We start from the raw sequence: 27,879 nt of genomic DNA, 5'->3' as shown, positions 1-27,879 counted from the left end.
AGCATATTTCCCAAAATCTCAAGATATACCTTTAAAGACACACTATTCCAGCATGTCCAACAGCACACCCTGAGCAGCAGTATCAAATTAAATGCCAGGAATTAAATAGAAATAATGCTTGAACATTAAACACGTATTGTTTTATAATAAACGCTCAGATTAGAATGCTGGTGCAATGCAGAATTTTATGTGGCTGGTCTAAAGTTCAGTAATTCTTCAGAAATTCTTCCATCTCCTCCTTCAGTTTTCTCTTTGAAAAACAAACTTTGCCAACAGGGGGTTCTGTTTTCACAGATGAACTGCACAGGGGACGCTGCCGCAGACCGACTCTCAGCCCAGTGCTATGGAAATGTGGCAGGTCGCCCTGTGGAGGTACGACTCTTTCACTCCTATAGACCACACAACAGGCTCTGCTACGGCCTGTTGCTCGCTCACTCTAGTCTCAGTGCTCAAGCTAAAGGCTGTTACAGCTCCGATGGTCAGAAGGAGCTCAGAGTGAACCTCACTCATTCTTCTGTGCTACTTCTGACATACCTGGGTGTGCCCAATAAATCTAGTCTCAGGCTCCTGCTCAGGCCTGGGCCTCAGCGTTTGGCGCTCGGGATCGGGTTTTTTGTTGGTCCCTGGATAATGGACTTGAATTTGGGACTGAGGTTGGAGAGGCCAGGCCTGTATGGTTGGCATGGGCTGCTTGAGTATGGGAGTCATGGTGCTACACACAAGGCAGAGATGACAGGTCGGATGAGGTTGGAAAGCTGGTGCCACATCTGGGCTGATGTCAGTGTAGCGCTGGACTCAATCAGTTCAAGTCTGTTGGTGTCTTTGCGGTGTAAAGGTGTGGGGAGGCTGGTGTGGGTGCAGGTGGGGAGAGTTGAAAGGGGAGTGCCACATAAAACAGCTTTAACCATACACGTACAGGCGGGGAAAGATGGACTCAAAGGTTCTTTGGGTTTGGAAAATGAGCACGACTCCCTTCAGTGCGTCTTGTCTGTCCTGCTAAAGGAGAAAAAGGCTGAATTTGGCTGGACCCTCCAGCATCACTGGGCCTCTCTTGCATCCATCATCCCAGGCAGACTAGACCTCCAGGGGTCAGGTCAGCTCAGTGATACCTCCCTCTCTGGAAGTGCTCTAGTCTTCCTCAACACCCACTCTGCTCAGGTCAACATGACTGCTGCCTGGGAGCCCTCTGCCTCCCTGAGGGTCACGCTTCAGCAAACCCTGGCCACCACCGGTGCTCCAGGGGAGCTCACTGTTAGCTTGTTGACCACGCCCAGTCAGGGTAAACTGGAAGTGGAAAGTGATGCGTGCTCCATGTTCCTCTTGGCAAAGCAACGCCAGGGAGGAAAAGGCAGGAGGACCAGCTGGAACTTTTTAGTCCATCAGCGATGTGTCTTACTGAAGGTTAGAGAGGAAACAAGAAGTACCAGGAAACTTGTTTCCCAGCACAAGGAAAGCAAAAGAAACATCTTCAGCTTGGAGATGACTCTTGTCTTTCAGATACAGCACAAGTTGCATTAACAATACCAATACTGCATTGAAAATGTATCAACAAGACCATGGTTGAAATCAACATTTGCCTCATAATGGATTTTAACTACACTACTGGCATGTCTTGGCAACAGATTATATTCACATGGCGGCCGTTTTCCTCTGACTTCACTCTCATGGCAACAAGCTCAGACGTTGTACTGCTTTGTTCCAGGTTGCAAATTGCATAAACGAAGGTAATCTGACAAACTGTTAACATTTAACCACCTCCTCACTGATCATCAACTGAAAAGACACTTGATAATAAAAATCCAGAGGGATATTAGGGCAAATATGAAGATAAAACAACATCTTTACAGCTACAGCTAACATTAGCATTCAACCACTTCTTAGCTAACATTACTGTGATATAGTATTAGATGACACGATAGGAAGGGCGTGAATCAATTCTAAAAATTGTTAGATATGTTTATTTTAAACCTGGATTTGTTGAATGCTAACAGAAGCTAATGGGTCATCAAATATGTTGTTTTACTTTAGATTTTGGCTGTCCATCAACTTTTAAATAATGTTAAATGATAACAATGTGTCAGATTCATTAATACTTGCAACATAGCACACAACAGCATAACATTAATCCAGCATTTTAGCTTCCCAACCCGAGCATGATGTCAGAGGAAAAATGGCCACCATGTGAATATGCCCATGTCACATTTTTTTTGTCCAGTGCACTTTCCAAGGCATTTTTTAAGCATCCTTGCCTGCAGCGATGAGTCTCAGTGTGATTGGGGGCCTTAGTCTTGCTAAAAGTTATTTTTAATACCAACCTTTCTCTTCTTCCATTCTGTGCCAATGCAGTTCACACTGAGAACGTTTGCTGTTTATGTCTCGTGCTACAGAGTAATTTACCCTGATTCCATAAAGCAACCCAACAGATTTATCTGCTGCTTAGTTCTGCTCACTGCTAGATGACACTGTATCCTACGCACTGGAGCTTTAATGTCAACTGTAATGCGGCAAAGAGGAGGCTGTTATTCCTTTCAGCAATGGTCTTGTTTGTGTTTTCTAGTACATTTTTGTATATTTCAATTCATTTTTCATATTTGTATTCATTTTCCGCTTCAGTCTCCCCTCCCGTCACAGACTTCAGCCAACATCTCCATCACCCGCTCTGGCTGCTCCACATATCTCAGTACTGTTCTGCAGACTGAGGGCAAAGAGAAGGGCAACCTTAGACTGCATTTAACCTGTCACCCCCACCTTAGTGTGAAAGCATCTGTACAGCACTCTGTGGACGCAATACAGACGCTGGGATTTCCTACCCACGGAGCAATCATCCTGAATGTTTCATCTGCACATCTGCCTGGCGTGGAGGCTGGTCTGGAGCTGGGACGTTGTTATTTCAGGGGTAATTTGGGGAAAACCAAAGCTGCACCGACAGAGGAGGAGCAGTCTTCCTATGCTGTAAATGTGACACACTACTGTCCTGCCCTGCAGGTAAGAAATCTATTAGCTCTGTGTAGTATTGCATGTAAAACTTGAATAAACTAACATGTTTAAGTTGTAAATATTACTTTTACCTCTCGCTGTGGCAACACATTGTCATTTCTTTTATCACCGTCAGAAGAACTGGGATGTCTTACATGATTCATCCCTGTCCATGTTAGCACAGCCTCCTTTAAAAAGGCACTTTCCAGCCCATTAATAGGTCAAGCTACAGCCCATTTATAATAGCAGCAGAGCAGAGCGAAACAAATGATGGTACAGCTGCAAGGCCACCCATATTTGACTTCCTACCACCATGGAGACAGACAGTTTCTCCTAAACTGTGTGAAATACAGTGTGAAGTCACTAATTAGTTGAAAGTCGGCATTTTCCAAACTAGGAGCTATTGATAAAGTTCTTCATGTAGATGTTTTAGTGTTTAGGAATGTGTTATAAGTTCACACACACTGTAACTAGTATTTATGAGTAGGCGTTTGAAGTCTCTCAACACTGATTAACATCCTCCATGTGTGTCTGGGCCTTAGGGAACGGTCCTTCCAGTGTCGCTGGCTCTTCAGGGCCTCCTGTCAGTCGTCCCCTGCCAGCTAACCATGACCTCCTCCCTGAGGGCAGACGACCAGGACCTCTCCCTGGAGTTGAGTCAGTCCTGCAGGCCTCCACGTCTCTCTGGGACCTTCACACACTCCTTCCTCGGGCTAAGGAGCCATGGTGTTCCCCAGATGATCCTCATAGAGGCTGCTGCTCCTGGAGGCCCTGAGCAGGCCGGAGCCCTGTTCATTAAAGCTGGGACGTGTTCCATCAGAGCCAACAGGTTCATAGAGGCGAAACGAGGGACACAGTGGATCTGGGCTGTGGAGTCAAAGTGTCCAGTATTACAGGTACAGTAGATTTTTATGGATGATTACCAGAGCCTTGACACAACTGTGTGTCAGCCCTAATGTCCACATATCAAATTTATACTCAAAACAAACAGGGTGCAGCCCATCACATGTGTAACCGCTAACTGTAGTAGCACTTAGCTAGAAGCTACGTTTCTCATGCAACTAATGGTCCAGACTTGGATCTCAGAGCACTAGATAAGTGTTGTTTATACACTATCACAAGCATGTGCTGGGCTGAGGGCTAAGAATCTGAATCAAGTTTTTATCCATCTCATTAGCTATGACCTCGATGTTCTGTCCACTATAGGCTCATCTGAACGGCTCAGTGATGAAAGACCCTCAGGGTATCTGGACAGCCACGGTGGACACCGATCTGGATGGAAAAAGGGGTTTCCTGAGGCTGAATGCAAGGGCCTGGCCTGATCTGACTGTGGAGGGCGAGCTCAGCCACAACCTTCCTGCTCTGATAAACGTCCCTCAGCACAGCAGACTGAGTGTGAGCAGCCGGGCTGGGAAACAGAGATATGACAGCGAAGCCCTCATCCAGATGGAGGAGTGTACGGTCAGAGCCAGTGGAGTTGTGATGTCACAGAGCGGCCTGCAGGGGTCGCTGGTGTATCACAACAACTGCACAGTGATTCAGGTATAGTAAACATGCCACTAATGATGAGTTATTTCATTCATGACTATTGACATATCTTCACAGTATCACTTGTAATCATGTTTGTAGGAGTGGGGGAGTCCGGACAGGATACAGTCCTCCGGGTTGTTGGTTGTCTCCCCAACTCTTGCTGAATCTCAGGTCTCCATGGCGATAGATGATACTGGGTTAAAGGCGTCAGTGGCTCTTAAAAAAACCAAGGTGTGGAAATGACTTCATGCAATTGTGATATTAGGTGTTACATCTTAATCATCAGTTTGTGTCAATTTCCGTTTAGTTGCCTTGAAATGCTTGAAATGGCATTTTTGAAGTAGGATGGTATGACCTGCTCATCCTTAGTCTTGGTTAGTTAGTTAAAGGTGCAATTTGTAAGAATTTTAAAACAATCAAAATTCATCCCAGAATTATCAACAGAATGTGAAGTTTAACGTTATATCAAAGAAACCAGTAAAGTTAAGATGCTAACCAGGATGCTTACCCAGAAAATCTCCTTCTCCCAGTGGTCAAAAGCTCCTATGCTAGTGCTTAAACACCAACTATCCACTGCTGCACTGAGCTTCCAGACTCGAGTCAACTAATAGGATTGCTAGCTGCACTGCTAACTGAGCTAACAAGCTAACGGCAGCTACAGTTATCAGCAGTAAGGGGTTACTCATGCAATATGCTGCCCCCGGACTGTTTGGAGTATGACTTTTGTGAAGGTAGCAAATTTTTACGTATTGCACCTTTAATATGCTGTCAGACAGCTCTTTCCAACAGGGAACTGAAGCTGTTTTATCATTTTCTCTCAAATCACCAGATTCCTTTAACAACTACTGTCATTTTAACACGCACAACACATGTGCTGCTGGTCTACAGCTGCCTGTTCAGCCAGTTTGTTTGTGTTTTTGTAAACCTGAACTAACCCTTTAAAACACCTTAAACATACAATAACACAAACAAACTAAACAACAACGGTGGCGGTAGGACTGCAGCTTCGGTATTCTGCCAGGTAAAATGACTGTTTTTTGTCAAGGGAGTCTGGTGAAATTCTGTGCACTTATATTGATATTGATTTTATGTGGCTTAAGTTCCACATCAGTACAGGAACTATCCCTTTAATTGATCTGTCTTCATAGGCTGAGGATGTGGCGCCTTGCATGATAATTCACTGCTGTTGTTTTTTTCAGGATAAAAATGAAGTGTGGCTTAATCTAAACCACTCTGTGCCTCTGCTGAGGGAGCTGGGTGTCCCTGCTGATGCTGCCGTAACAGTGAACTCTGGGAGTCATGGCAATGGCTCGTACTATCAGCTGCTCCACAGCAACGCAGGAAATCAAAAGGTAGGAGGCAGCAGCAGCGCTCTATGAATCAGTGGGGTGTCTGATGAAATGCTCGTCCAAACAAAGAAATCAATTTTGTAGCCGTGCTGTTCTGGTGCTTTAGTTGAAAGCAGACGGTAGGTAGTTACCAAAATGTGCATGTTATTGTTTGTGATAGACAGCTGCTGCAGTCGTTATTCTGAATGTTTTGCAGATAAGTCAAGAGATGACAGTGGCAAAGATGTCTGAAACAGTCAGAGTGAGGAGTCATTTTAGTCACACAGTGAACTATCTGAAGCGACTGGGAGTCCCTGCAAACAACAGCATCCAGGTTAGAAACTTGAATAGATTCAACAGATAAAGAACTAACCACTGATTGACTTGACTGACTCACTCAATGAAACGGTATGATTAATGTCACAGTGGACTGTGTGTGCAGGTAGATCTCGGTTCCTCTGAAGGTAAGGCTCTGACCTTACAGTCCCAGCTTGGAGGTCAGCAGGCTGGAGTGAGACTTTACATTAAAAGTCTCCCAGTGAACAAGGAGATACGAGGAAACATGTGGCACAGCTGGTCGTGGCTACAGGACAGAGGACTGCCACGTAATACGGAGGTTACATGACATCTTCATGTTTTAGCTCTTTACGTTATGTTGCTTTGTTGAACTTGTATTTTTAAGAGTGGACGTTTTCCTTCTCCAAGGCTCTGTGCTCCATCCAGGGAGTCCCCTCTCAGCTTCAGTCCAGGGCTCAGCTCACTGTGGACGGACACAAGCTGCTGACCTCGGGCTTTAATGTCAGTGTGGCTGATGGACGTCTGGCCCTGCTGCTCTCCTACTCTCCCACAGCTTCTAATCAAACAGGGACGCGGCGCAGTCTGGACACGACCCTGACTGCTCAGTTCAAAGGTCCGATTTTAAAGTGACAGTCCACCCCAAAAATATAAAATACATATTTTGTTGCTGCAGCTGCAACAGGCAAGAGGAGAACATGTATTTGTTTTTTTTAGGGTGAACAGGATGTCTAAATATTTTTTTTTTCTTTCCATAATCTTTATTTTTTCATTCAAGTACAAAAGTTTCACGCAACTCTTGATTTGTATTTTGCCTTTTTGTTTCATCGTGAAATTTTGCCTTCAATCGGTGATAGCAGAAGTAGTGATTCAGCTTCTTTATTCAAGTAAAATACGACAGTACCAGCTCTGAAATGCACTCAAGAAGTAAAAAGAATCCATCTGAAGGACATTTCTATCAGCCAGTTCTGTGCAAAGCTAACTGAACCTCACGTCATATGAATGTAATTCAGTGACTGTTAAACTTAAAGGCAGAATCAGTAGGAGTTATAACGGCTGTTCGTAAGTGCACCGGAAAGATAGTTGTTTGCTGAGTCTCGTTCCCGGGATGTCAAATACAGATATTTTGGGTTGGTCGAGCATTGTACATAATCAATTATCCCTGTATAAGTAATGAAAAGGTAATGAAAAGGTAATAAATACTCATTAAAGTACAGATATCTGATAAGTACTTCCCACCTCTGCTTCAATCTGACTATGCAAGTGCAGTACAATCGTCTGACCAGCAGATGTCACCAATGACATTATAGTGGTTTTTAAAAATGTGGTAACAAATGTCACCATCATCACTTTTGTTTCAGTGATTGATTCAACAGCCATCAAGAACCACATTTAAGTGTGCAGTACCTCATTACAGAATAATTTCCCTATCAGTAAATAAAAGTAATTATTTTTAAATTGCAAACAACTCTTGGTTTTCTCTTGCAAAAACAAAAAATACCTCATACAATTTTGATTCTCAGGATCCTCTGATCCTCTCTGCAGGTCCTCTGCGGAGCGCCTTATTGGACGTTCACTGTCGCGACTGGAGAGTCCAGGTTGTCGGGGACGTAGGAGGCTGGGGGGCAGGCGGAGGTTCCAAGGAGGCCAGAGTCACACTAAAACACAGCATACAGGGACAAACTAACCCTGCCTTACAGGTGAGGATGACATACACTCAACTTTTGCTTGTCGTTGCTCTTCTGTGCTAACCGTCTCTGAGTGCTGATGTAGGTGGAGGCCTGGGGAAGACTGACTGAGTCCCAGCTGAGGTGCTCCATCGCTGTCAACCCTGAACTCAGCTCCTCACTGGCACTCATCCTCCAGGGACACCATCTGCCTCATAGGTAGGTGTGGAGAGACACATACAGAAACCACAACACTCACACTGCCTCAGAATTTTAAAAACACACATACTTAAAGTGACAGTTGGTCTTTTGTCCAGCAAGGACCTGATGGTGAAAGTGGTCCAGAATATTCCCAGGATGTTGGTTTACCTGCCTTCTCAGCTCAACATCCGCTCTCAGGTGTGTTCTTATTCTCAAATACTCACTTATTAGAGGATGAGTTCACCCAAAAATGAAGATTCAGTTATTATCTGCTCACTTGGTGAGCAGATAATAACTGAATCTTAATTTTTAGCAGACTTTTATTAGCAAATTATCACCTCTTTTCTTCTGTCCAGCTGAACCAGTCTCAGTCTAGTGTGGCAGGTCTGGTGGAGGTGTTGTCAGGCAGGAGGAGGCTGTGGGCTCTGGGGGAACTGGCAGCTATAGAGAGTGGACACAGACAGGCTGTGGAGCTCAGACACTCATACCCACAGGTATACATTTTTTCTGTGTGCGTCTGTCCTAAAGAAGTACATTTGATCAATCTTTAATAGACATTTTTGCAAACTGGAATCCTAAATGTTTCACACGTTGCTTATCTTCGTTCTGTAGTTGAAGCCACTCCCCAGGACTGTCGCAGTGAAGACGGTGTATGAGGCCAGAAACTGGAGCTACCAAGTTCAGCATGGAGCTGTGTGGGGCAGTCAGGAGTTCAGCTTGTCTGGCCTCTACTCTGTACCTCCAGCACTGGAGATGGGGAACCAGACCCTGAAGGGTAAAACCACTGCACACTAACTCTGAAAGCAGGAGGGCCATCACAGGGACAATGTTTGTCCAATTCCATCACCTCGTCCGATTAAGCCCAACATCATATTGACCTGCTCCTATTCCTGGATTTATATAATAATAATAATTATAAAGCCATTATAAAATGATCTTAAAACACCAATCCCAGTCGAGCCCAAAGTAAATTCAGAGCTTGCAAAGTGCTCCTGTCATTAATCTATATCTAACACACTGAATGATTCATTTATTTTCACGCCTACATTGTTTAATGCAAAAAATGGTCCACATCATATAGTCTATATAGTCAAAACAAAGGCTTAGGTGGGAAAACAGCCTATTCAAAGATCAAAATGCCTTTGGATTTAAAATCTCATTGGCTACTTGATGCGTCAATCATGCAGAGGCTGGCGTGTAAGTGGCTCAGGAGGAAGGAGAAATAAGAGAGAGAGGGTCACTTGTCCACACAATCACTCATTGACGGTTGTAGGCTCTAGGGCAGGCATAGAGGCTCATATCTGCTTAAATTATCTGTCAATCGAATGGCTGCTATCTCAGGTGTAGAGGGATAATGGCATCTGCTGTGAAATGAGAGAGGTTCTAAAATTATAGAAACATGCTGCTGATTTTGGCTGACGTCTCTCTCCTGTCCTTTCTTCAGTGCAGATAAACTGCGTTCCGCGTTGGACTAGTCTGGATGCAACACTGGAACGCTCTTTATACGGCAGACAGGACAGTGTTTTACTGGGCTGGACGAGGCATGGCCGGCTGGAGCAGGTCAGACTGTACAAAATGTGTCATGACCCTGACAGTGTAAATCGTTTAATTCAAACAAATCTCCTTTTTTATATATATATATATATATATATATATATATATATATATATATATATATATATTAAAAAAAAGTCATGTGTAAACCTGTTCTGCTTTCTGTGGTCACAAACAATCATTTGTTGGTCTCAAGGTCAGAGCTCTTAGCTCATGGAGTCGGTCGGAGGAGATGAACGAGACCAGACTGGAGCTGAAGCAGCCCTTCTCCTCCGCACTCAGTCAGATGTCCTTTCACACGCTGTCACACAGCTCACTGAGGGAGAAACGCAGCAGCCAGCAAGTATGCTGCCACAATTTTACCTCTTTGTTTGACACTGTGATGGGAATTCTGACATTTAAATGGGCCAGATGATTTGGCTTCGGCTCAGCAGCGGTACCACTTCGGGGCTTTTACAGGTCAGGCGATATCAGCAGTGAACTTTCATTTTGGGTGAACTTATCCTTTAAAGGAGCCAGCTCATGGAGCCAGTATGTTCTCGACTGACGGATAACTATTCAACAGTGTTAAAATGCATGCGTAATCTCAGAGTCATGACATAAGTCTCCTCATTTTCAAACATTTTGAGACCAACTCTATCTACTTATTCTATTAGCTCCAGGAGCGCAGTACAATATTAAAACTCTTGAAAGCGTTACCAGATGCGACCCAAAATTTTGAATTTTTTAATGGATTTTAGGATTTCAGGATGTGTCTAGTGTAATGTATGCCATACATAATGACCATGTAGAATTCCATTAAAATTGCTGACTGCACTGTCCGATCTAAGATCAAGAAATATACAGTTATTTTACGTTAAAGGTGCACTCTGTGGTTTTAGGGAAGACGTTTTAATCAGCGGAGAAAGATCTTTATTGATTGTGTTTTTTTTGCCTAAACAAAATTAAATAAACAAATTCTCTTTGTTTTCATGACTGAATACAATGAAGAAATAAACTGACCTTAAAGGACGACAAAGTTACATACCGTACTTCACTGTTGTACTTTCTCTTTGTTTACCGGTATATGTGGCGGACCCTGCCACCTTTCTAGCGTCAAGCAGTGTTCTGGGGAACTTATTTTCCTCTGAGAACAGCGTGTTTATTCACTTATGGAAAAAAATAAATATTTCTGAGTTTGTCTCATTGCATTATTATTTTTGTAAATATTAACATTTCTGAATTTCTTTTCCAAAACTACACAGTGCCCCATTAAATATGCCCTATATGATCTCATTATATATATAATCTTAGAGTCTCTCTTTATATGGAGGGTTTTTTTGTGTGTTGATGTATTTCTCTTAATGTCATGTGCATGCAGACCCATCTGTCATGGGGCAGTGCAGTCCCCGTTAACGTCTCCCTCAGCCTGAACAAACATTGGCAGGACAACTCCAGCAGAGGACAGGCCTGCGCTCTGTTCTCAACACCGCAGGTTGGTGGATCCCCATGGATGTCTACTTGTAAACGAGTCTCTTGCAAAAAAGTCTTTATTGAGCGTCCACTCACTTGTTCTGTGTGTGTGTGCGCAGACAGTGGTGTCTTCTGTTAAAGGTTGCATGTCAGTCGGCCGGGAGGGAAACTCATTTTCACAAAATGCAGAACTGAAATGGGACCACAGGAGCATCAAGCAAGGCATGAAGTACCAGGTACTCTGCTCCACGTTGACCTGATAATCTGTATCCCCGCGTGTTGCTTGTGTTTGAAAAAAAAATAAAAAATCTCTGTGTCTGTGTTGTTTCCAGAAGGGTCCGCGGGGCATGCACAGCCTCCAGGTGAACGTTGGCCTGGACAAAGTGTCTCCTGCGCCCTGTCCTTCACACACACTTCTGACTAAGATTCAGACTAACCTCAGAGATCGGCTGGAGCACACAGTGCTGCTGGGCCTCTGTCCCCCACAGCCCGTGAGTCCACACATCTGCATGTCATCCATGCAGTGATGAATAGCTGTGGTTTTCTAACATATCTGAACACTCTATGGTGAAAGGCAGAAATTGTAGCTGCTGTGGTGGTTTAGTCAAACAATGTTTTTTCTGTCTGTGGTTGAGCAGTGATGGATGTTCAGTCTCAGCATCCATATTTGTTTTGAACTCCCTCTGTGTCCCTCTTGAACTCCCTCAGACTTTGTCGTGGTCAGGATCCCACAGAGTGAACTCCGGAGAGGAGCTGCTCTACACACAGTCTCGCCTGTCGGTAACAGGACGGCCTCATCACTGCAGCCTCACCTTTGCCCTGACCAACTCCTCGTCAGCTCAGGGCTCCAACATATCTTTGTTCTCTGAGGTAAACAGCTGCAACCACTGGCACTGATTTGGGTTGAAATTGATGTGGAAAAACTTTCAGTGATGCCAGATGAGGTAATGTCAGAGGAGACTCTCTGGTTTCAGCAAAATAAATTAAAAAGTAGAGAAAAAAAGCCTTTCAGTAACTATTATGTTTCCTCCTGAGCTTCTACAGACACTTTACGGCTGACTTAAGTCCCTAAAACCACTCCTAACAGCACTGCCTCCCCACCGGTATCTTCTTCACCTTGACTCAGAGTGTTCTACCCATGTTCAAAAACTAAATTCTGTTCCTTTTTCATATTAGCATCATTTTTGAGGACCCATTGGCACTTCAAAAATACTTAATTTTTGATTTTTCAGTGTTTAATAGGTTTCTCTTTGGAGCCATATGTGTTGTCCTTCTGTAGTATCTCTTAAACAACGAAATATTATAGTTAAATGACAAGTTTAAGAATTTTAATTAGAACTTTTATTGAAAATTGAACAGAGATCCACATTTCAAATTCAATCCAGAATAGAGCTACTTCTTTACAATACCACATGAATGTCAGGCTCTTTTTCCCTCCCACAAAAGTATCTCTATAACTGTTAGTTGTGGTTTTCTGGGAAGTTATGTGTCCGACTTTCTTGGCCACCTCCTCTCTCACTTTTTGCGCGGCAACCTCATGGTGACAGCAAGACACCAGGCATTAGTTCCCCCATCCAAGAAATAGTGAGAGGGGTGCTGCACTAATCCTCATGAAGACTGTATGGGCAGTCTCAATTAAAGAACATCTGGAGCAGCTTAACTTGATAGCGCAGGCCCCTCTTCTTACCCTATGACAATCGATACCTGTCACTCTACGAAATAAATGTGGACCAGTTGTTCCTACATACCAAGAAAGAAATACAAGCCAACAATAACAAACAAAGCATAATAGATCTTATCAGTTGCTGACACGTTACACTGAACACAGAGACTCACCTCCTCACTAGTGTGTCTTTACAGGTCGACTTTAGTTGCAAATTGTTCTCACTGCGACTTCACGACTTATAGATTCATCAATTCACAGAAAAGGTGTATGGTAATTGTGTAGTAAGACGTTCAGTCGTGGTAAATCATGCGACCCCGATGTTGATAGCCTAACATTAGCTTTTTGCTTCTGTTGATTTAATTCACGCTTTGAAAATCACGAAAGCAGTTTTCATTAGTGAAGGCGATCTTGCTGAACAAGACGCGTAAGTATCATAAACTTGTGTTTGGCACAGAGCTTATTTTCAGGGATATTCCAAAATCCCTCGACAAAAAGCCTACGGGATTTTTTTTTTGTGGGAACCAGGGCGATGCTAACTCCTTTGTAAGCCTACAAAAATAAATCATTCCTGCGGCGTAAACCTTAACGTATATTAATGTTTTTGTCTATGAGGGTCATGCCAGTACAAATAAGTGTTTGTTCACTTCAAAGTCTAGGATGGGTAACTGGAGTGTGGAGGTGGGGGGCAGCTCCCTGTCTGGGCCCCGGGGGTCAGGTGTCCAGGTGCAGGCCAGACTGGACCACAGAGAGAAGATGTGGCTGAACGGGACGATAGAGGGACGATGTCTTCGGACCACAGCGGGGTACATGAACGGTAAACACACAGTCATCCGCGCAGTGTTTGCAAGTGTGACAAAGGCATACAGACTAAGATGATGAAGAATCTCTGTGTCCAGGTCCAGGTCTGAACGAGGACGTCGCTGTGGTTGCATGTGTCGGAGCGAAGCGCGATTTGATGCTGGATGTGCTGAAAAGAGAGGGAGACAGCAAACCTGAAACTCTGGGCGCCGTTTCTGTGGGATCAGCCAATCAGAGGCTGATGCTGAGAGCGAGTGGCTGTTTAGAAAGTCTTACTGCGGTGGAGGTATCACCAGTAGCGGAAAAATGAGCCAAATCTTTACTGTGCTGACTGTGGCACTTGGAAAAACTGCATGTTGTTGTGTTCACAGGCACGGATTCAATATCTGAGCTCTCAGATCCGGAATAAGCTGTTGGAGAGAATCAAAACTTTACAACATCTCCTCGTCGAATTCAGGCGGCAGGTAAAGATGAATGACTATAGGACACTGTAGGTTCCAATAATGTCGAGGCAAACTTGAAGGTGTATCTGTGCAGTTTTTAATGTGCTGTCTCCCTCTCTGCAGTCCAGAGACAGTGCGTTGCTCCAGGAGCTGGGCGCCGCGCCTCTCCACGTCCTCCAGCGAGCCGAGGCTCTGCTGGGCCACGGTGATGGAGGTTTGTTGGCTCTGTGGCAGAACGGCCCCCTGCATCATGTCCTGACCGCCAGCCTGCCGCGCTTCCTCGGCCTGCTGCAGCACGCCTCTCTGCTGGGACAACAGGAACTGAGGAGTGAGTCTGGAGGAGATGACGCTAGGTGGTCACGTCAGCAATCAAATATCTTTAGCTCTCATTTCATTAAAAAAGTGTTTTTCCTGTTTACTGCACTCAGGGGTTCACAGACGCATGAGCTATGATGACAGAATGGTGTGCTGTCAGATTAAGGATGTGCCTTTTCGTGGCTGACAGAGTGGTTCCCTGCTTTTTCTCACTGGCAGAAATCTAATTCTGTCTTTCTTTATCCCATTATCTGAATCATAAAAGGCCTCTTGTCTCTATCATTCACGCACATGATCACGATTTCTGGGTTGTTAGGATGCTCTGATCTATGGAAGCCCTGACCCAACGGGCAAATGATGTCGTTTAGACATCTTGCTTCCATAGAAGCCCAATTTAGTCGACGATCTGTGAGCCACTTCTAGCCAAAAGGATCTTGAAATAGAATCAGGTTTTGTTTCTGCTACTGAAGCTTGCAAGATACGTGATATTTCATTAAAGGAGGAAAGTCGACTGAGATCACAAGCATATAATTTTTAGATTGAAAGGGAGGCAATAATGATTTGTTTTAAGTGTTCAAATTCACTGGAAGGTCAGACAGGTCTTCATGAAGACATAGTTTCGACGCATTTGATGTTTCATTAAAAATGTCATAAATATCAATCTATATAAACCATGAGCTGCCAACAAGAAGCTTCCAGGACATCGTCATGCCAACAGTTTTATATACATTAATATAAATACTGCTGTAAAGAGTGTGCACAAACATTTGCACATGCACAGCCAGAACCAAGTAAAGAAATAAGAATATGCTGCTTTACAAACTAAGAATATATCAAGCTGTCATGGTGTGATAAGTAGAGCAATGGGCTCTCACTTCAAATGTAGGTGGTTATGCCTGTCCCTCAGTTTAAAATGTGGCATCACTTTTTTGTTTTATTTTGTTTTGTATTTTTTTTACGTGAACACACCTTTTATTCACCACAATGCACGTATGTATGTTTTCAGATCGCCCACTTTAAACCCTAGACTGCAAAGACTGCAAATCCTGGTGAAATATTGTCTATCTTCAAATAGACGTCCACTAAATTTGACAGCTCAAGTGTTGCCATGTTTTAGCCTAGACGTCAGGTTTATGTACAGACGGCTTTCATATTTCTAAATTTTCACTCGTTTTTTCATCTTTGAAACTAAATTTTAAAAAAGAAAAGTTTCATCATGATCATTTTCTTTCTTCTTTGAAGGTTTCAATGGATGATTTTTCTTTTTTTTGTCAGGATCCTTTCTCAATTATTTGGAGTTTTCGTATCACTGCTTCACAGTGGCGTGCACAGACTTTTTCGAAGGGCAGGGGCAAAAAGAAGGGCACTTTAGAATGTGTTTTGGCTCCCAAGAGGACACTTTAGCGCGCGTTTCGGCTCCCAAGAGGGCACTTTAGCGCGTGTTTTGGCTCCCAAGAGGGCAGTTTATCATGTTTTAACCAGCCAAGGGGGCAGTTTAGTGTGTTTTGCCAACCAAGAGGGCACTTTGGCACGCTTTTTCAACAATTGGGCCACAAGGGGGGGGGGTGACTGCCTACCCTAACCCTAACCTGCCTTCCGTTATCATTGAGCTCTTCCTTGCACCCACCACATTCTCTCCTGGGGCTCTGCACATCAGACGCATGCAGCCAGATCCCCCGTTACGGCTGTGTGTGCTCCCGGTGTCTTAGCTGATGGGAGGGATTCAGGTATAACAGGAGTGCCTGGAGGGCTCATGCTAGCTTGGGCGGAGGACTTGCACTAGTTCCCTGCACTGTTCAGAGTATTCCATTTGGGCGGTTCGTGACATGATGACACTTCCAAGCATTGTCCTAACTCACTGAGCGAGCGACATTTTGTCATTAGGGACTAATATATTTCTACATAATCATAAAATCTCTAATGCTTCACCATTGAGCACTGACTTTGCATGTCATCACTCGAAATTCCCTGTGGGTTTTTCGCTTTTGGGGCATCGCGGGCCGACAAACAGACCCACGTTCCCTTAAATTTAGACAGCAGGTGGAAATGTCTGTCACAATATCTGAGGGGCCATTCCTGCTGCCTTTGGCATGACAGGCAGTGGTCTCCTGCATTGTTCAGAGTATTCCACTTGTGTCGGATTTGCCATGATGACAACCCGGGCTGTGTCTGTTTGATAGGTCCTCTCCTGTTTGTTTACCCTAAACTTAACCACCTCCCTCCTTAATGCCTAACCTTAAATTCTCTAATCCCCTCTGGGATGGGGTCTGGTCTGTCATTCTGCCTGGACATGTTGGAGAATAACCCTTTCCCATCACCCCCTCCCTCCTCCCTCTCCTCCTCTTCTTTCTCCTTTTCTCCTCTCATGTGGTTCATGCTAGCAAGCGGGAAGTGGGATGGGGACTAACATGCGACGGCCCACGCCATGCCTCTGTCTCTCTACTCCAAACTATGTTGTCGTTGGTCAACATAGGGAGAGGCTCTGAGTACTTCACTACTCCACCTAACCCTGCCCCCCCCTTGTGCACATCACTGCTGCTTCATGTTCTAAATGGGACTTAAAGTAATGACTGTCAATTTTTAATGGAATCTAAAAACACATGTGAAACATATGTTACATAACTTGCTAACCTCACTATACACATACTGTATGCACCTCGTTCATGGACACACACAACACTTCAAATCTGCTGAAATGACACCTGCAAAAACTTTTACAAAAAAAGTGGAACATGGATCACCAGAATGTGTTTTTCTTACTTGCCTCTCAGCGCTTCTGTACTGACCCGTCTACTTCATGCTGTTTGTTTGTTTATCTGCTGCCGCTCTCATAGAACAGCATCAACAGCTACGGTGAATACGGTGATATATTTTTATTAAAATAAATGTTGGATCACACTATATTCTAACAGTTATAATTGTTATAGAGTGTTTGGTCAGTAGCACACGTCTCTCCTCCACCTGCTCATGCAGTAACAAAGGAAATACATTTTCTGGTATCTATGGCTGTTGATTACTACTGCATGTTCATGTGTTGTGTGGCAGAGGGGAGGAGGGGATTGCTAACATCAAAATCCAGAGGAAGTTAGTTAAAATGACAACACTTACTGTAATGCACGATGTGTAAAGAGCAAAACCCTGACACTGTGTCGTCCTCCATCCTCAGGGCCCCTGGCCACTCTGGCAGGTGTGTACCAGGATGTGAAGGGCCAGAGGCCGGAGACATTGTGGAAGGAGGCTGTTTCGCTGTGGAGTGACGGGCTGGTGGAGGTCCTGCCTGTTCTGTTGGGGAACCCTCAGCTGAGGCCGCTGGCGCAGGCCGGTGTTGCCGCGCTCAGCGTCGCACTGGATGTGGTGAGACATCTGCACACGGCCACCTTTCTAGTTTAAAGCATTTTTTTGTGATTATTTTAGGATGTTTACATGCACAGAGCTGTCCCAGTTAGGACTGGATTTCAAAGACTGGTTTCAATAAAACTGGATATGCTAGAAACTTTGATACTGCGGCGTGCAAACAGCTGATCCAGGTTTCTGTCATTCTGCAATGTGTGCAGTTGCATCATCAACTCAAGTTACATCATAATTAGTCAGTAAAACCTAAAACATGATGATAAACATGTTAATACAGCCCACATGATCTGACTAAACTCAGTATATGTGAGAATAGCACACTAAAATGTGTGTAAACACACTCATTAATGCATATTAATGGTTGGTGTTGTGTTTGAATCAGGCCGGTCAGCATACCTACCACTGGATGGAGACCAGATTGGCCATGGCTCTGTCTGGAGTCAGGAAACGACTGGCCTCTGTCTACAAATTCTCCCCCAGGTCCGTACATGTCTGAGACGTCCATGAAAAGAATTTCTTTATTACTTAAACTGAATCCTCCTGACTGGGTCACCCGCAGACCTCAGAGCTGCACTTTCTTTTAACCTAACAGGTGTTTTGTTATATCAGTCCAATGTTTCAGTTTGTTCCTAAAGACTTTAAATAAGCGTTTACTGTTTCTGTTTTAATTGGAGCTTTTTAAGAATGCTAATGTACTGGTGTCCTCGGGCCTTCACTTAAAAAGGCCCAATTCACACTATACAGTTTTATTAGATTGAACTAATTACCAAGATTTTATGTCCTAATTTAAGGTATCACAAACTATCGAAGGCATACCTGATATCGCCTTATTGGTGATGTTCTTAAAATATATTGTTCAATTATTATTTTTTGTTTCTTTTCAGTTTTCTATCACTGTCTGGTTTGGTATATGGAACTAAAGAACTTGGTTAGGTTTAGGAAATCGTTGTTTGGGTAAAAATAGACCCTTTTCAAAAAGTCTGTGCATGTCAGAGAGAATTATCTCTCACATGTGCACATCTTTCCTGTGTTTTTCGTTGGGTTGCTGAGCTTTGACATTGCAAAAAAATGTGATCAGTCAGGTTTTAATGATGGGTGAGGAGCAACATTAATTTCTGATGTTCTAGGTGACATCACATCATGCAGGCACACTCAGTCATTCTGAAAGGGACAGACTCAGATTAACAAGTGTTCAAGTTTAATGACTGTGGGTTATTATGACTTATTTTATATTGGTGACTGAAACGAGTATCTGATACAGATAATGTGTGGTGTAGGAAAGATGGTCAGAATCTGTACCTGTGGACATACGGACATAGCATGTGGGTAGCTGACTGTAATTTATAAGTTCAAGTTCATAAAAATACTTGTTCTGTAAATAGTTTACTTCCTCTTGTGATCAGAAACATTGGCCTGAGGCTCGATTCTGAGGCTGTTCTTTAATAGTTTCCTAATAAATATTAAGTTCAACCCGTATCCACATCAGGCTCAATGCTAATTCCGAGCATGGATACAGATACAGATCATTTAGTTGGTTAGAAAGATACAGATAATGTTGTACACTCTTGCTACGATGGTTGTTTTCTTACAGTACGAACTACTGAATTAAATAAATATGAGGGTGGGATGAGGAATAAAGATGTTAGAGAAGTGACGTTATGTATTATTCATTATATTTCAATACTCACTTGTCTAGTGAGAACTAAGCTCAAAGGATGTCAAGATAAAAGCTAGGCATGAAAGATGTGAACGTTTCTTGGGATGTCTAAATTACATATGCCATCAGTGACTTGATTCAATATGACTTGTAAATGTGGTGGTTGAATTTGCTCTGCCAATCGTGACCAAAACAGATCAGATATTTTGAATGAACTGTTCTTGTTTTCTCCAGCGAGTGTTCAGTGATTGCATCAGTGCCGCTGCCACCGCTCCCCTGGTCCAGGGTGGCCGAGGCTGGACTGGTGGAGATCCTTCTGGAAGAGTGGCTCCTGAGGCCCCTGCAGAGTCTCGCCTCTGTCAGACCCATGGCTGAACTATACCGCCTCAAGAAGAAGATCATGGACAGCCCGTTTAGACGTAAGACCAACTTGACGTTTTTGAGGGATGTCTGTAACGGAGGATTCAGTTATTTTGCAGTATCTCATGTTGGAACCAGGATATTTGCGTGGACAAAACGTAACCAGGATGTCTTTCTCATTCTGTCTCTCTCCATAAGACCAAGCTCTGTTGGTGGCAGATCAGTTTGTAGTGACGTTCGACGGCCACCTGTATGAACTCCCGGCCTCCTGCCCGCTGCTCCTCGCTCAAGACGTCAGCGCTGACCCTTCATTCACGCTGCTGCTCAGATCAGACTCACAGAGCTTCCTTCTGATAGGAATGAATAACAGCACCATCAACATTCAGCACAATGGGCAGGTCAGTGTTAATGTTGGTGACAGAGCTCGTCTCACTTAATACCACAAACATAAAGGTGTCATTTGTAAAAAATCGTCAGAATTTGACTCTGTTGTTGGTGCGTCCCATTCACCTTAGAAGTCATATCGTAGCTAGGAATAACATCATACCCAAGTTGACTGACTGACGGTACTGTTTGTTTTAATGAGACTGATTTAATGAGACAGCAAAAATGCTAATAAATAACATATTCTACAGCTTTCACAGCTGTTGATGCACAGAGCCGCCTACTTGGATTGTTAGGCATGTCTGACTGTCTGAGTTGGAAATCCGACTTCAGGGGGCTTGACTTAAAATTACTGACGGCTCAGTTAGCTGAGGAGCTAAGTTGCCCTATTAGCTGACAGGAAGTTGCTGAGCGATGCTCAGCTTGACAGTGGTTGACCGCTTCCCAGTGAACACGGCTGGATATGAGACAGGGGCTGAACAGAGCCTCCAAGACTGACGGGTTGCAGTCTGAAGGCTTGTAACCATCGTAACAGAGGACGCCAGATAACCAAGATGTCACATCCAAAATAAAGACAACAACATAAGCCCCGATTGTTCTATTTCTGATCAATGCAACTGAATTACAATGAAGAGTGCCTCATGCAGATCATGGTAGATATCCCGAGTAACAACCACTATTCCTCACATCGCTGTAGACGAAGTTACCAGCTAAAATCATTACCTGGTGCAACATATTTTCTCTGAAGCATGAGTTAAATTATTTCTCTAAACCAATTCAGCCACTTCAGAGAGTAGTGAACACACACTAACGTTATAACTACCCGTCACTTGAAAGACACTTTTGCTAACCAGTAGCCATAAACACAATGCTAAAAACCGGAGTTAGCATACAAGCTAATAAGCTAGCTTGACCGACAAGCTATGTAGCAACATTGTATGGCGATATGCGCTATTGCGAGTATTACTGTAACCGCCACCACCATAGTCTTGTGGTTTAAACACAGAGTGAAACATATATCAAGCAGGGGTGCTTACTTGTCCAGCAGAAAAGCAGTCAAGCAGCTAAGTCTGTGTCGCTCTTGAGTCCTTACAAATCCTGCAGCTCCCTCCACCTCTGAAATGACGCTCCGATATGTATCCTTGTTTTCTCTCTGGCTCGGTCCAATTCTTTCTTTTTCCACTACTTTTCTTCATCAGTCTTCTTATTTCTTCTCTTTGACGTGGGCAATGGTGGGGCATTTTTCGGCTCTGTTGTTGTTGTCTGTTCTCCACCATTGTTTACAGTTTGGGATTGAATGTATCTGACCAGGTAAGAGCAGGCACTGTGCCTTCGCGGGGGAGGGGCACTTCCCAGTTGGCGCTGCATGATGGAGGGGGGGCTGCGAATGCATGTGAGTGACTGATATTCTCTATGGCTGTGATTGGCTGTGTTGAACCGGGAGCGGTGTATTCTTGCAAATGAAATTAGGGCCACTGGGCGGAGCCACAGACAGTGGATTTTTACACAACTGACCTGTATCTTATTCTACTGTCAGATCATAATGACAATTTTAGAAAATATAACAAAAATAGTTACAGACTACAGCTTTTTAAGCAAAAAAACAAGACAAGGGTTAGTGTTGACATTTTTAGAAAAGGCATCTATGTATTGTGTTTTAGAGACACTGCGTCTACTTAAGTTAGCATGCTAACTAGCTAGCCCAGGGCCTGAAAACCTCCTCTTTTCAGGTTTTGTGCTAGGGGTGTAAACCCGACTAAAAGAGTTTACAAGCTAACAGTAGCGACAGTCATAAACAGTATACAGGTGGCCAATTCTTACATATTGCAACCATTGAAGTAATGGCCATATCTTACAAATAGCGCCTTGAAAATTTAGACCACGCTAGACCACTTTCATAACGTTACCCCATGTTAAGAAGCTAACTTTTCCCATGTGAAAAACATGATTGATGTGATAAATTAAGACGCCAACGCTCATGCTCATGTTTGTTAAAATAAAACAAGATGTTTGTCTCACAGGTGAAGGCCAACTGCAACAAAGCTGTAATTAACACATTTCACAGTGACCATGGCGTGGTGGTCAGAAGTGGTCCAAACATTGTGCAGGTGTCCAACCAGAACGGAGCGACAGTGACATGCGACCTGTTGCTTGAGTTGTGCAGCTTCACCCTTGAAGGGTGGTTGCATGGTAGGAAAACAAGTCATTCAGTTTGACATGGGACAAATACATTGCCAGTTGTACAGATGGTTAAACATGATGTTATCTAATTAGGAATGTCCACTGGTCTGTTTGGGACCAACGACAACGAAGCAGGCAACGACTCTCCTTTGCCTGATGGATCTCAATCTGAAAACCTGGGCAGGTTTTTCTACAGTTGGCAGGTCAGACTTGTAAGCAAAATCTAAATTCTTGTGTCTTTAATGTCTGCCAATTCATACTGTCGTGTAGTTTAGTAGCCAAGTGTCCAGTTCTCATCTGTAGTTTGATTTTGTGTGTCTTCAGATGAGATCAGGGTGTATTAAACCACCAGGTGTGTCAGAGCACTTTCCCAAAGCGACCACGAGCCCTGTGAGCTGCGACTTTCTGTTCTCCTCTCCGGATTCGCCGCTGAGTTCCTGTTTCAGGGTGGTGAGTTAAAAAAAATACACATGAGCGCTTTGTCTTCTCAGCGTTTGTGGATGTACTTGATAGTTAAGTACATTTATGACTGATCCAACCTGATGACGGGCATTAAGATTCACTAATCTTCTCACTGATGGTCTTGCTTGCTTTGGTAGATCATGGCTTTATTGCGAGCGTTTCATAGCCAGTTGCAAAACTCCTTGTTGGACAACACTGCCTGACGTGAAGTGAAGGATGTGACATGGAGGAAACTGTTTTTTGGATTTGATATCTGTCAGAGAATATAAATGTGCTGTTTGTGTGAGCCTTGTGTTTATAGCAGCCCCTCTGTCACCAGGTGGATCCTGGTCAGTTCTTGTCAGTGTGTGAGCTGAGTTCCTCCAGAGCACCGTGCAGATTAGCATCTGCTTTTGCTCATCTCTGCCAGCAGAACTACATACCTCTGGAGATCCCTGCACAGTGCTGTAAGTCAGACCACAGGACCAATATGGGCATTAATAGACTCAAACTGTTTCTGATCTGTTAATGTGCTGTGCTTAATGTGGTGCTGCAGATGTTTGAAATGTATCGAAACAAAAGAATGATTTGACCTGTTTTCCGTTCTGTTTCAGTGAAAGCTTGAAGAAAGGTCGAGCCAATGAAGAGCACAGCCACGTGATTTCATGACCTCTGTTAGCTGCTAAAACTACACTTTCATACCACTGTTTATGACATGTGACTTATATACTTTTTTATTGAATTTTGTACCACATTGTATAGTTACACAATATCATACCTCCTGTGATGCACACTTCTGTCCTGTTTGGACATGCAGATATTGTGCCAGTAATGTGAATGTGAACACGCTAACACGTAGAGGCCTCGTTCTTGTATTCTCTGTGGTCTGTAGTGCAAACACTGAACATATTTGTGACTGTAACTAATCCTCACAACCGAACTTAGATCATAAAGAGATCAACAAATACTTATTGGTAAAGTGCATTTATTACCTCCATGTATGATATCTTACAGCTGTATGTTAAAGGTGCAATATGTTCTAATTTTAATTGCAAACATTCACGAAAGTCAACAAAGTATCAGCAGAATGTGAACTTATATATACTGTGTTGCAGAGACATCTGCTGAAGTTAGTGAAGGATGTAGACACCAAAACTCAAGGTTTCCTGAACTTCCAGTTGCAATTGCTAGCTACACAGCTAACTGAGCTAACTAGCTAATGGCAGCTACAGTTAGTGGTCACTCTGGCGATGTGCTGCCCTCTAATTGTTTGGAGTATAAACTTCACAGGTGGCCACTTCTTACATATTGCACCTTTTAAATAGATCTACACATGTCTCTTTATTGCTCAGTTAATGTGTTCCCGGGAAGATGGGTATGTAGTTGTGTATCTTGGACTTTTGTCTCTGTGTGACGCACTCAGCGATCCAGACGATGTTGCGACTCTCTTGCTCCTTCAGTTTGACGTAGGAGTAAAATACTCCGAAGTGGAACTGCTGCAGGAAAGCAAGCATGTTCAGCTTCACCTGTGAAAAGAAAAAGGGGTGAGTGTTAAAGCCAGAGAGGCAGATATGCATGAAGCACGTATAGCATGTGATGTTCTTGTATGCACTGTTTACTTGTATGCATCATCTCAAAATAATTGAAATAAGCCGCTCAAAAAAAAAAAAAAAAAGCAGAGGTATGAAATGTGTTGCTCGGTTCAAATGTTTGTTTTAAATGATAAGATTACGAGAAATCATCTGGGGTGCCAACAAAGCTTGACTCACTACAGTTTTACCGAAGAACGATACATTTACTTTACCTCTTGTTCAAAGAATCTGTCCTCCAGAGTCTTAAAATCAGCTCCTGGCTCAGGGTCATCAAAAATGAGCTTATACTCCTGCAAAAAAATTATGGTTAGAGAAAACCAAGTGTCTGACTTAATAACAACGCGGATGCTGTAATCAGAGACTCACTGGATAACAGTTGGCCACAGCTTTGACCTGCTCGTGGTCCTCTGCCTTGGCCAGCAGTCGCAGCCCCTCAGGGTAAAGTTTGCCACAAGATGGATACAGTGCACTCTTATCTGCGCCGCTGAGCTCTGTCCCGAAGGAGTTCACTGTGATGATGAAGGTCCGCCTGTCCGCCTCAAACTGCAGCGCACACACATACAGGCAGAGCATTTTCGTTGGGAGGTCAGATATAGTATGTGGAAATTCAACAAATCCATCAATGGACACGGTCACAGTACCTCGAGGACAGGACACATTATATCCGCTGTGACACCACCGATGTTCTTGCAGAAGGAGTGGAAAGACTCGATGTACGCCTTTGAAAAAATAAACCCATAAAGCTCAGAAGTGCCTGCTGGCTCAGAAACCCTGGCCCTCAACCTAACATGGTAACTTCAGCTTTCAGCACGCTGTTGCACAACTTTATAACATCTGCAGTTGTTACACACATTTGAAACGTTAATAAATCTTTGCAGTCCAGAATCTTGAACACACACACACACGCACACACACACACACGTACACACACACATTTGCTATTTGTCGGAGTAGCTTCATTTTAATATGATCCTTTTGTCATAAGCCATGTTGAAGTCACCTTATACAGTTTGTTCCTGAGGATCTCAGCTTCCATCTCATCCAGGTTGGACTCAGACACAGCATCCTGGAAAAACGGAGCTATGACACAACACATCGGCGGGCATCAGTTAGACTAACTTCAGTACTTAGATACTAAAATTATCAACAGAGGTTCAAAAGCAGTTCTGACATCCATGTATCTTCTTGCAAAGATATAAGTAAGCAATAACCAGCTAGCCCCGACACATCCCAGTCTAAAGCTCCTAGGCTGCTGATGTAAACACCAACACTGTCATTTTTAGGTTTATCTAACTCAGAGTAGTGTTTACAGTGATGATGCTAAACCCACTGGCTAGTGTGTTCAGTGCCTAGCTCGCCAGTTGCTGTGGTTAGAGTTGTTTATTGAGTTTTTCTGCAGTCATCACCAAACCTTGAGAACTACATACTCTGTGAAAACATGCAGACGATTTTTACTGTAACTCTCCCTGGGTGACAAGGCCTGAAATCAAAATTTTGACGTTAATGTAAAAAAATCTAATACATTTTCGGCCTAGTAAGTCGACTAATGAACAGATAATTTTTTCAATTTGTCTTTTGTCACATTTGGGCTTCCATATTTCAAGGATTTCCACTGTAACCTGGTGATGTATAATTAGTTTAGTGACGTGCAAAGACTCTGTGACTGAAAGGGTACTATTATTGCTAAATCTTTGGTGATTAAACGGCAGATAATGTGGTGAATTTACCCAGTGGTGTGTCCACCAGAATGGCTGAGTAGAGCTCAGTCGGGGTGCGAGCGATGCCCACAGCTGCCATTTGGTCGAAGGCTCCCAACGGGTGACACCGCGGGAGGAGCTCTGCCACATCTCTCTGTTTCAGGGCCCCGGTGATCAGCATCACCACATTGTCGATCATGTAGCTGTAGCTATGGCAACAGAGCAGAGTAGACGGATGTGCCTTTTTTTTGTATCTGCAGGGCATTTTATATTGCTCCATTCCCTACAAATATGCCTTTATATTCAGCAAAATTAGGTTTCTTTTGGAGATGAGCAAGACAAACTGTTGAATGGATATATTCAGGGAGTAAATGAGTCATGTGGCTGTTTGCTCATCTTGTGACCTTTGCGTAATTTATCGTTTAGCACATTTCGTGTCAAAGCATACGTGATGTAGTCAAGGAAGGTTGATAGTGGAGGCAGGGCGTTGGAGCGAAGGCAGCTGAACTCAGTCACCAGGTTCGCCCTCAGCTTGCTGTCCACCAGAGACACAGTCAGGTCCTCTTCAGACGAGGACAGCAGCTTCCCGTAATCTGTACTCTGCAGGTGCAGCTTCATGTCTGAGGAGAGGAAAGACATTGTCCGGAGTTTTTGTTCTCAACTTCTTTAATTGTCTTGGCTTAAGTTGTGTCCAGCACATAACAGGCGTCTCCGCTCTGAAATCATGTTGGTTTTTTTTCCACAGCCACTTCCTGTTTGGCTGCTGGAGTTGAATCATAACACAGTTTATTAATCACATGGCTATTTCTGACCGTTGAACACATTTCATAGCTGATAATGACCCACACACTACAGACATTCAGATTATATGCAAAACAATGTGATATATGATGACCTTTTACAATTCAGGGGTCTGTTCAGAGAATTAGAATCCTGAATATACACTTCAACCTAATGTCTCCATGGTCTCGTTCTCTCCGACTTCCATCTCCCAGACAGTAACTCTTTCTTGGAAACAGCGTTCAGTTTATCTCCTTGAAAAATTGGTTCCAGCTGAAGAAGCTGATAAGGAGTGGCAGCTACCTTTGAGGAGCCCGCACACACAAGAACATTTTTAAAAGGAGGCAGCTGCAGGCCTGATACATTCCAAAAATGACAACATGGTACAATGTTCTCACCCTCGAGTGTGTCGCACTGGGCCAGATTGTGATAGTCAGTACTGGTCAGAATCCCGGCCTTCATCCCTCGAACGAGCCCCTCCAGATAGCCATGATCCACGTTGAAAGTGAGCTCTGCCATGATGCCAAATGAGCTCTCAACAAGCCTGGCTGCACTTGGAAGTGATGTCTCCCTTTGCAGTGGTGCCTCTTTTAAGGTAACTTCTGCATTATTCCCTCTCTGACTAACATTCATGCAGTTATTTTCCCTTCCTCTTTGACAGCAAAAAATTCCAGATCTGCCCTTAAAGCCTTTCTGCTGTCTCAGTTCCTGCTGTGAGGCTGAGATGCCGATCCCAGTCTCGCTCAAAGTAAAATCAAAGCTCATGTTGAGGCATTTGGTAGGAACAGGCATATAGTTTGGGGCTCTTTTGAAAGTTTATACGCATCTCCACTGAGTTTGAACATTGCCTTCATTTTTCTATGCAGAATTATGGCTACAGATAACCTGTAACTGCCCCTATTAGCTGGAACACACAATGGGTCCACATCATACAGTTGTACATGGTGTAGGTTCAAATTAGGTGGAATAAAATGGACACTGAACACTTGTTTTTCAGAGGAAAATCCAGGTGCCTGTCAAAAGAATTGCATTTTACTATCTTAAAATATACCTGCCCGAATGTAACAGGGGCAAAAACTCACTATAGTTCTTTATTTCTTTATTTACACTAACTTGTGTGTGCATAAAAAAAGAGTGAAAAACAAATGCATACGAAAAAAAACACCCTGTTCAAAGAGCAAAACACATAATGACTACATAAACTTGCATCAT

At 43.6% G+C, this 27,879-nt stretch overlaps 2 protein-coding genes across 5 annotated transcripts in view; one reads left to right on the top strand and one right to left on the bottom strand.

Moving 5' to 3' along the window:
• The window catches only part of LOC115573083 (uncharacterized), a 44,450-nt gene extending 20,885 nt beyond the window's left edge, over nucleotides 1–23,565 (top strand). For 2 of the 3 annotated variants that reach the window (XM_030403707.1, XM_030403709.1), the window contains 33 exons: nucleotides 295–372; nucleotides 2,614–2,985; nucleotides 3,519–3,872; nucleotides 4,183–4,518; nucleotides 4,606–4,737; nucleotides 5,706–5,858; nucleotides 6,052–6,168; nucleotides 6,277–6,450; nucleotides 6,540–6,744; nucleotides 7,674–7,828; nucleotides 7,902–8,014; nucleotides 8,113–8,194; nucleotides 8,353–8,490; nucleotides 8,609–8,771; nucleotides 9,441–9,556; nucleotides 9,747–9,893; nucleotides 10,911–11,024; nucleotides 11,122–11,238; nucleotides 11,335–11,493; nucleotides 11,711–11,872; nucleotides 13,320–13,482; nucleotides 13,565–13,752; nucleotides 13,838–13,930; nucleotides 14,033–14,237; nucleotides 17,391–17,578; nucleotides 17,958–18,055; nucleotides 19,467–19,651; nucleotides 19,791–19,990; nucleotides 21,998–22,166; nucleotides 22,251–22,369; nucleotides 22,482–22,607; nucleotides 22,939–23,065; nucleotides 23,213–23,565. In XM_030403707.1, coding sequence (XP_030259567.1) covers nucleotides 295–372; nucleotides 2,614–2,985; nucleotides 3,519–3,872; nucleotides 4,183–4,518; nucleotides 4,606–4,737; nucleotides 5,706–5,858; nucleotides 6,052–6,168; nucleotides 6,277–6,450; nucleotides 6,540–6,744; nucleotides 7,674–7,828; nucleotides 7,902–8,014; nucleotides 8,113–8,194; nucleotides 8,353–8,490; nucleotides 8,609–8,771; nucleotides 9,441–9,556; nucleotides 9,747–9,893; nucleotides 10,911–11,024; nucleotides 11,122–11,238; nucleotides 11,335–11,493; nucleotides 11,711–11,872; nucleotides 13,320–13,482; nucleotides 13,565–13,752; nucleotides 13,838–13,930; nucleotides 14,033–14,237; nucleotides 17,391–17,578; nucleotides 17,958–18,055; nucleotides 19,467–19,651; nucleotides 19,791–19,990; nucleotides 21,998–22,166; nucleotides 22,251–22,369; nucleotides 22,482–22,607; nucleotides 22,939–23,065; nucleotides 23,213–23,223 — 5,259 coding nt within the window. In that variant the 3' untranslated portion in view covers nucleotides 23,224–23,565. The remainder of the gene's footprint in view (nucleotides 1–294; nucleotides 373–2,613; nucleotides 2,986–3,518; nucleotides 3,873–4,182; nucleotides 4,519–4,605; nucleotides 4,738–5,705; nucleotides 5,859–6,051; nucleotides 6,169–6,276; nucleotides 6,451–6,539; nucleotides 6,745–7,673; nucleotides 7,829–7,901; nucleotides 8,015–8,112; nucleotides 8,195–8,352; nucleotides 8,491–8,608; nucleotides 8,772–9,440; nucleotides 9,557–9,746; nucleotides 9,894–10,910; nucleotides 11,025–11,121; nucleotides 11,239–11,334; nucleotides 11,494–11,710; nucleotides 11,873–13,319; nucleotides 13,483–13,564; nucleotides 13,753–13,837; nucleotides 13,931–14,032; nucleotides 14,238–17,390; nucleotides 17,579–17,957; nucleotides 18,056–19,466; nucleotides 19,652–19,790; nucleotides 19,991–21,997; nucleotides 22,167–22,250; nucleotides 22,370–22,481; nucleotides 22,608–22,938; nucleotides 23,066–23,212) is intronic. The other variant, XM_030403708.1, reaches the window with a different exon arrangement.
• A 4-nt stretch (nucleotides 23,566–23,569) lies between these two features.
• LOC115573082 (V-type proton ATPase subunit d 1-like) lies at nucleotides 23,570–27,739 on the bottom strand. Of its 2 annotated transcripts, none has more exons than XM_030403705.1 (8): nucleotides 27,066–27,739; nucleotides 26,336–26,507; nucleotides 25,918–26,096; nucleotides 25,191–25,270; nucleotides 24,832–24,909; nucleotides 24,557–24,733; nucleotides 24,403–24,480; nucleotides 23,570–24,124 (listed from the first exon to the last, which is right to left on the bottom strand). In XM_030403705.1, the coding sequence occupies exons 1-8, from the start codon at nucleotides 27,457–27,459 to the stop codon at nucleotides 23,951–23,953; spliced, it is 1,332 nt and encodes a 443-aa protein (XP_030259565.1). In that variant the 5' UTR covers nucleotides 27,460–27,739; the 3' UTR covers nucleotides 23,570–23,950. The 2 variants fall into 2 exon arrangements, with proteins under 2 accessions (XP_030259565.1, XP_030259566.1); XM_030403706.1 differs by having other exon boundaries at nucleotides 24,005–24,124; nucleotides 24,398–24,480.
• Nucleotides 27,740–27,879: the final 140 nt, after the last annotated feature.

This window comes from Sparus aurata, chromosome 21, assembly GCF_900880675.1.
Source record: "Sparus aurata chromosome 21, fSpaAur1.1, whole genome shotgun sequence".
NCBI lineage: Eukaryota > Metazoa > Chordata > Actinopteri > Spariformes > Sparidae > Sparus > Sparus aurata.
The sequence above is the reverse complement of the archived record's forward strand: the minus strand, read 5'-3'. Positions and strand labels throughout refer to the sequence as shown.

Excerpts from the sequence above, each read along its gene's own strand:
- LOC115573082 (XM_030403705.1), bottom strand. The coding sequence starts at position 27,459 with ATGCCTGTTCCTACCAAATGCCTCAACATGAGCTTTGATTTTACTTTG. Across the intron at positions 26,097-26,335 it reads ACCTTCCTTGACTACATCAC|CTACAGCTACATGATCGACA; the intron begins GTATGCTTTGAC and ends CTGTTGCCATAG. Across the intron at positions 24,481-24,556 it reads CTGTGGCCAACTGTTATCCA|GAGTATAAGCTCATTTTTGA; the intron begins GTGAGTCTCTGA and ends ATTTTTTTGCAG.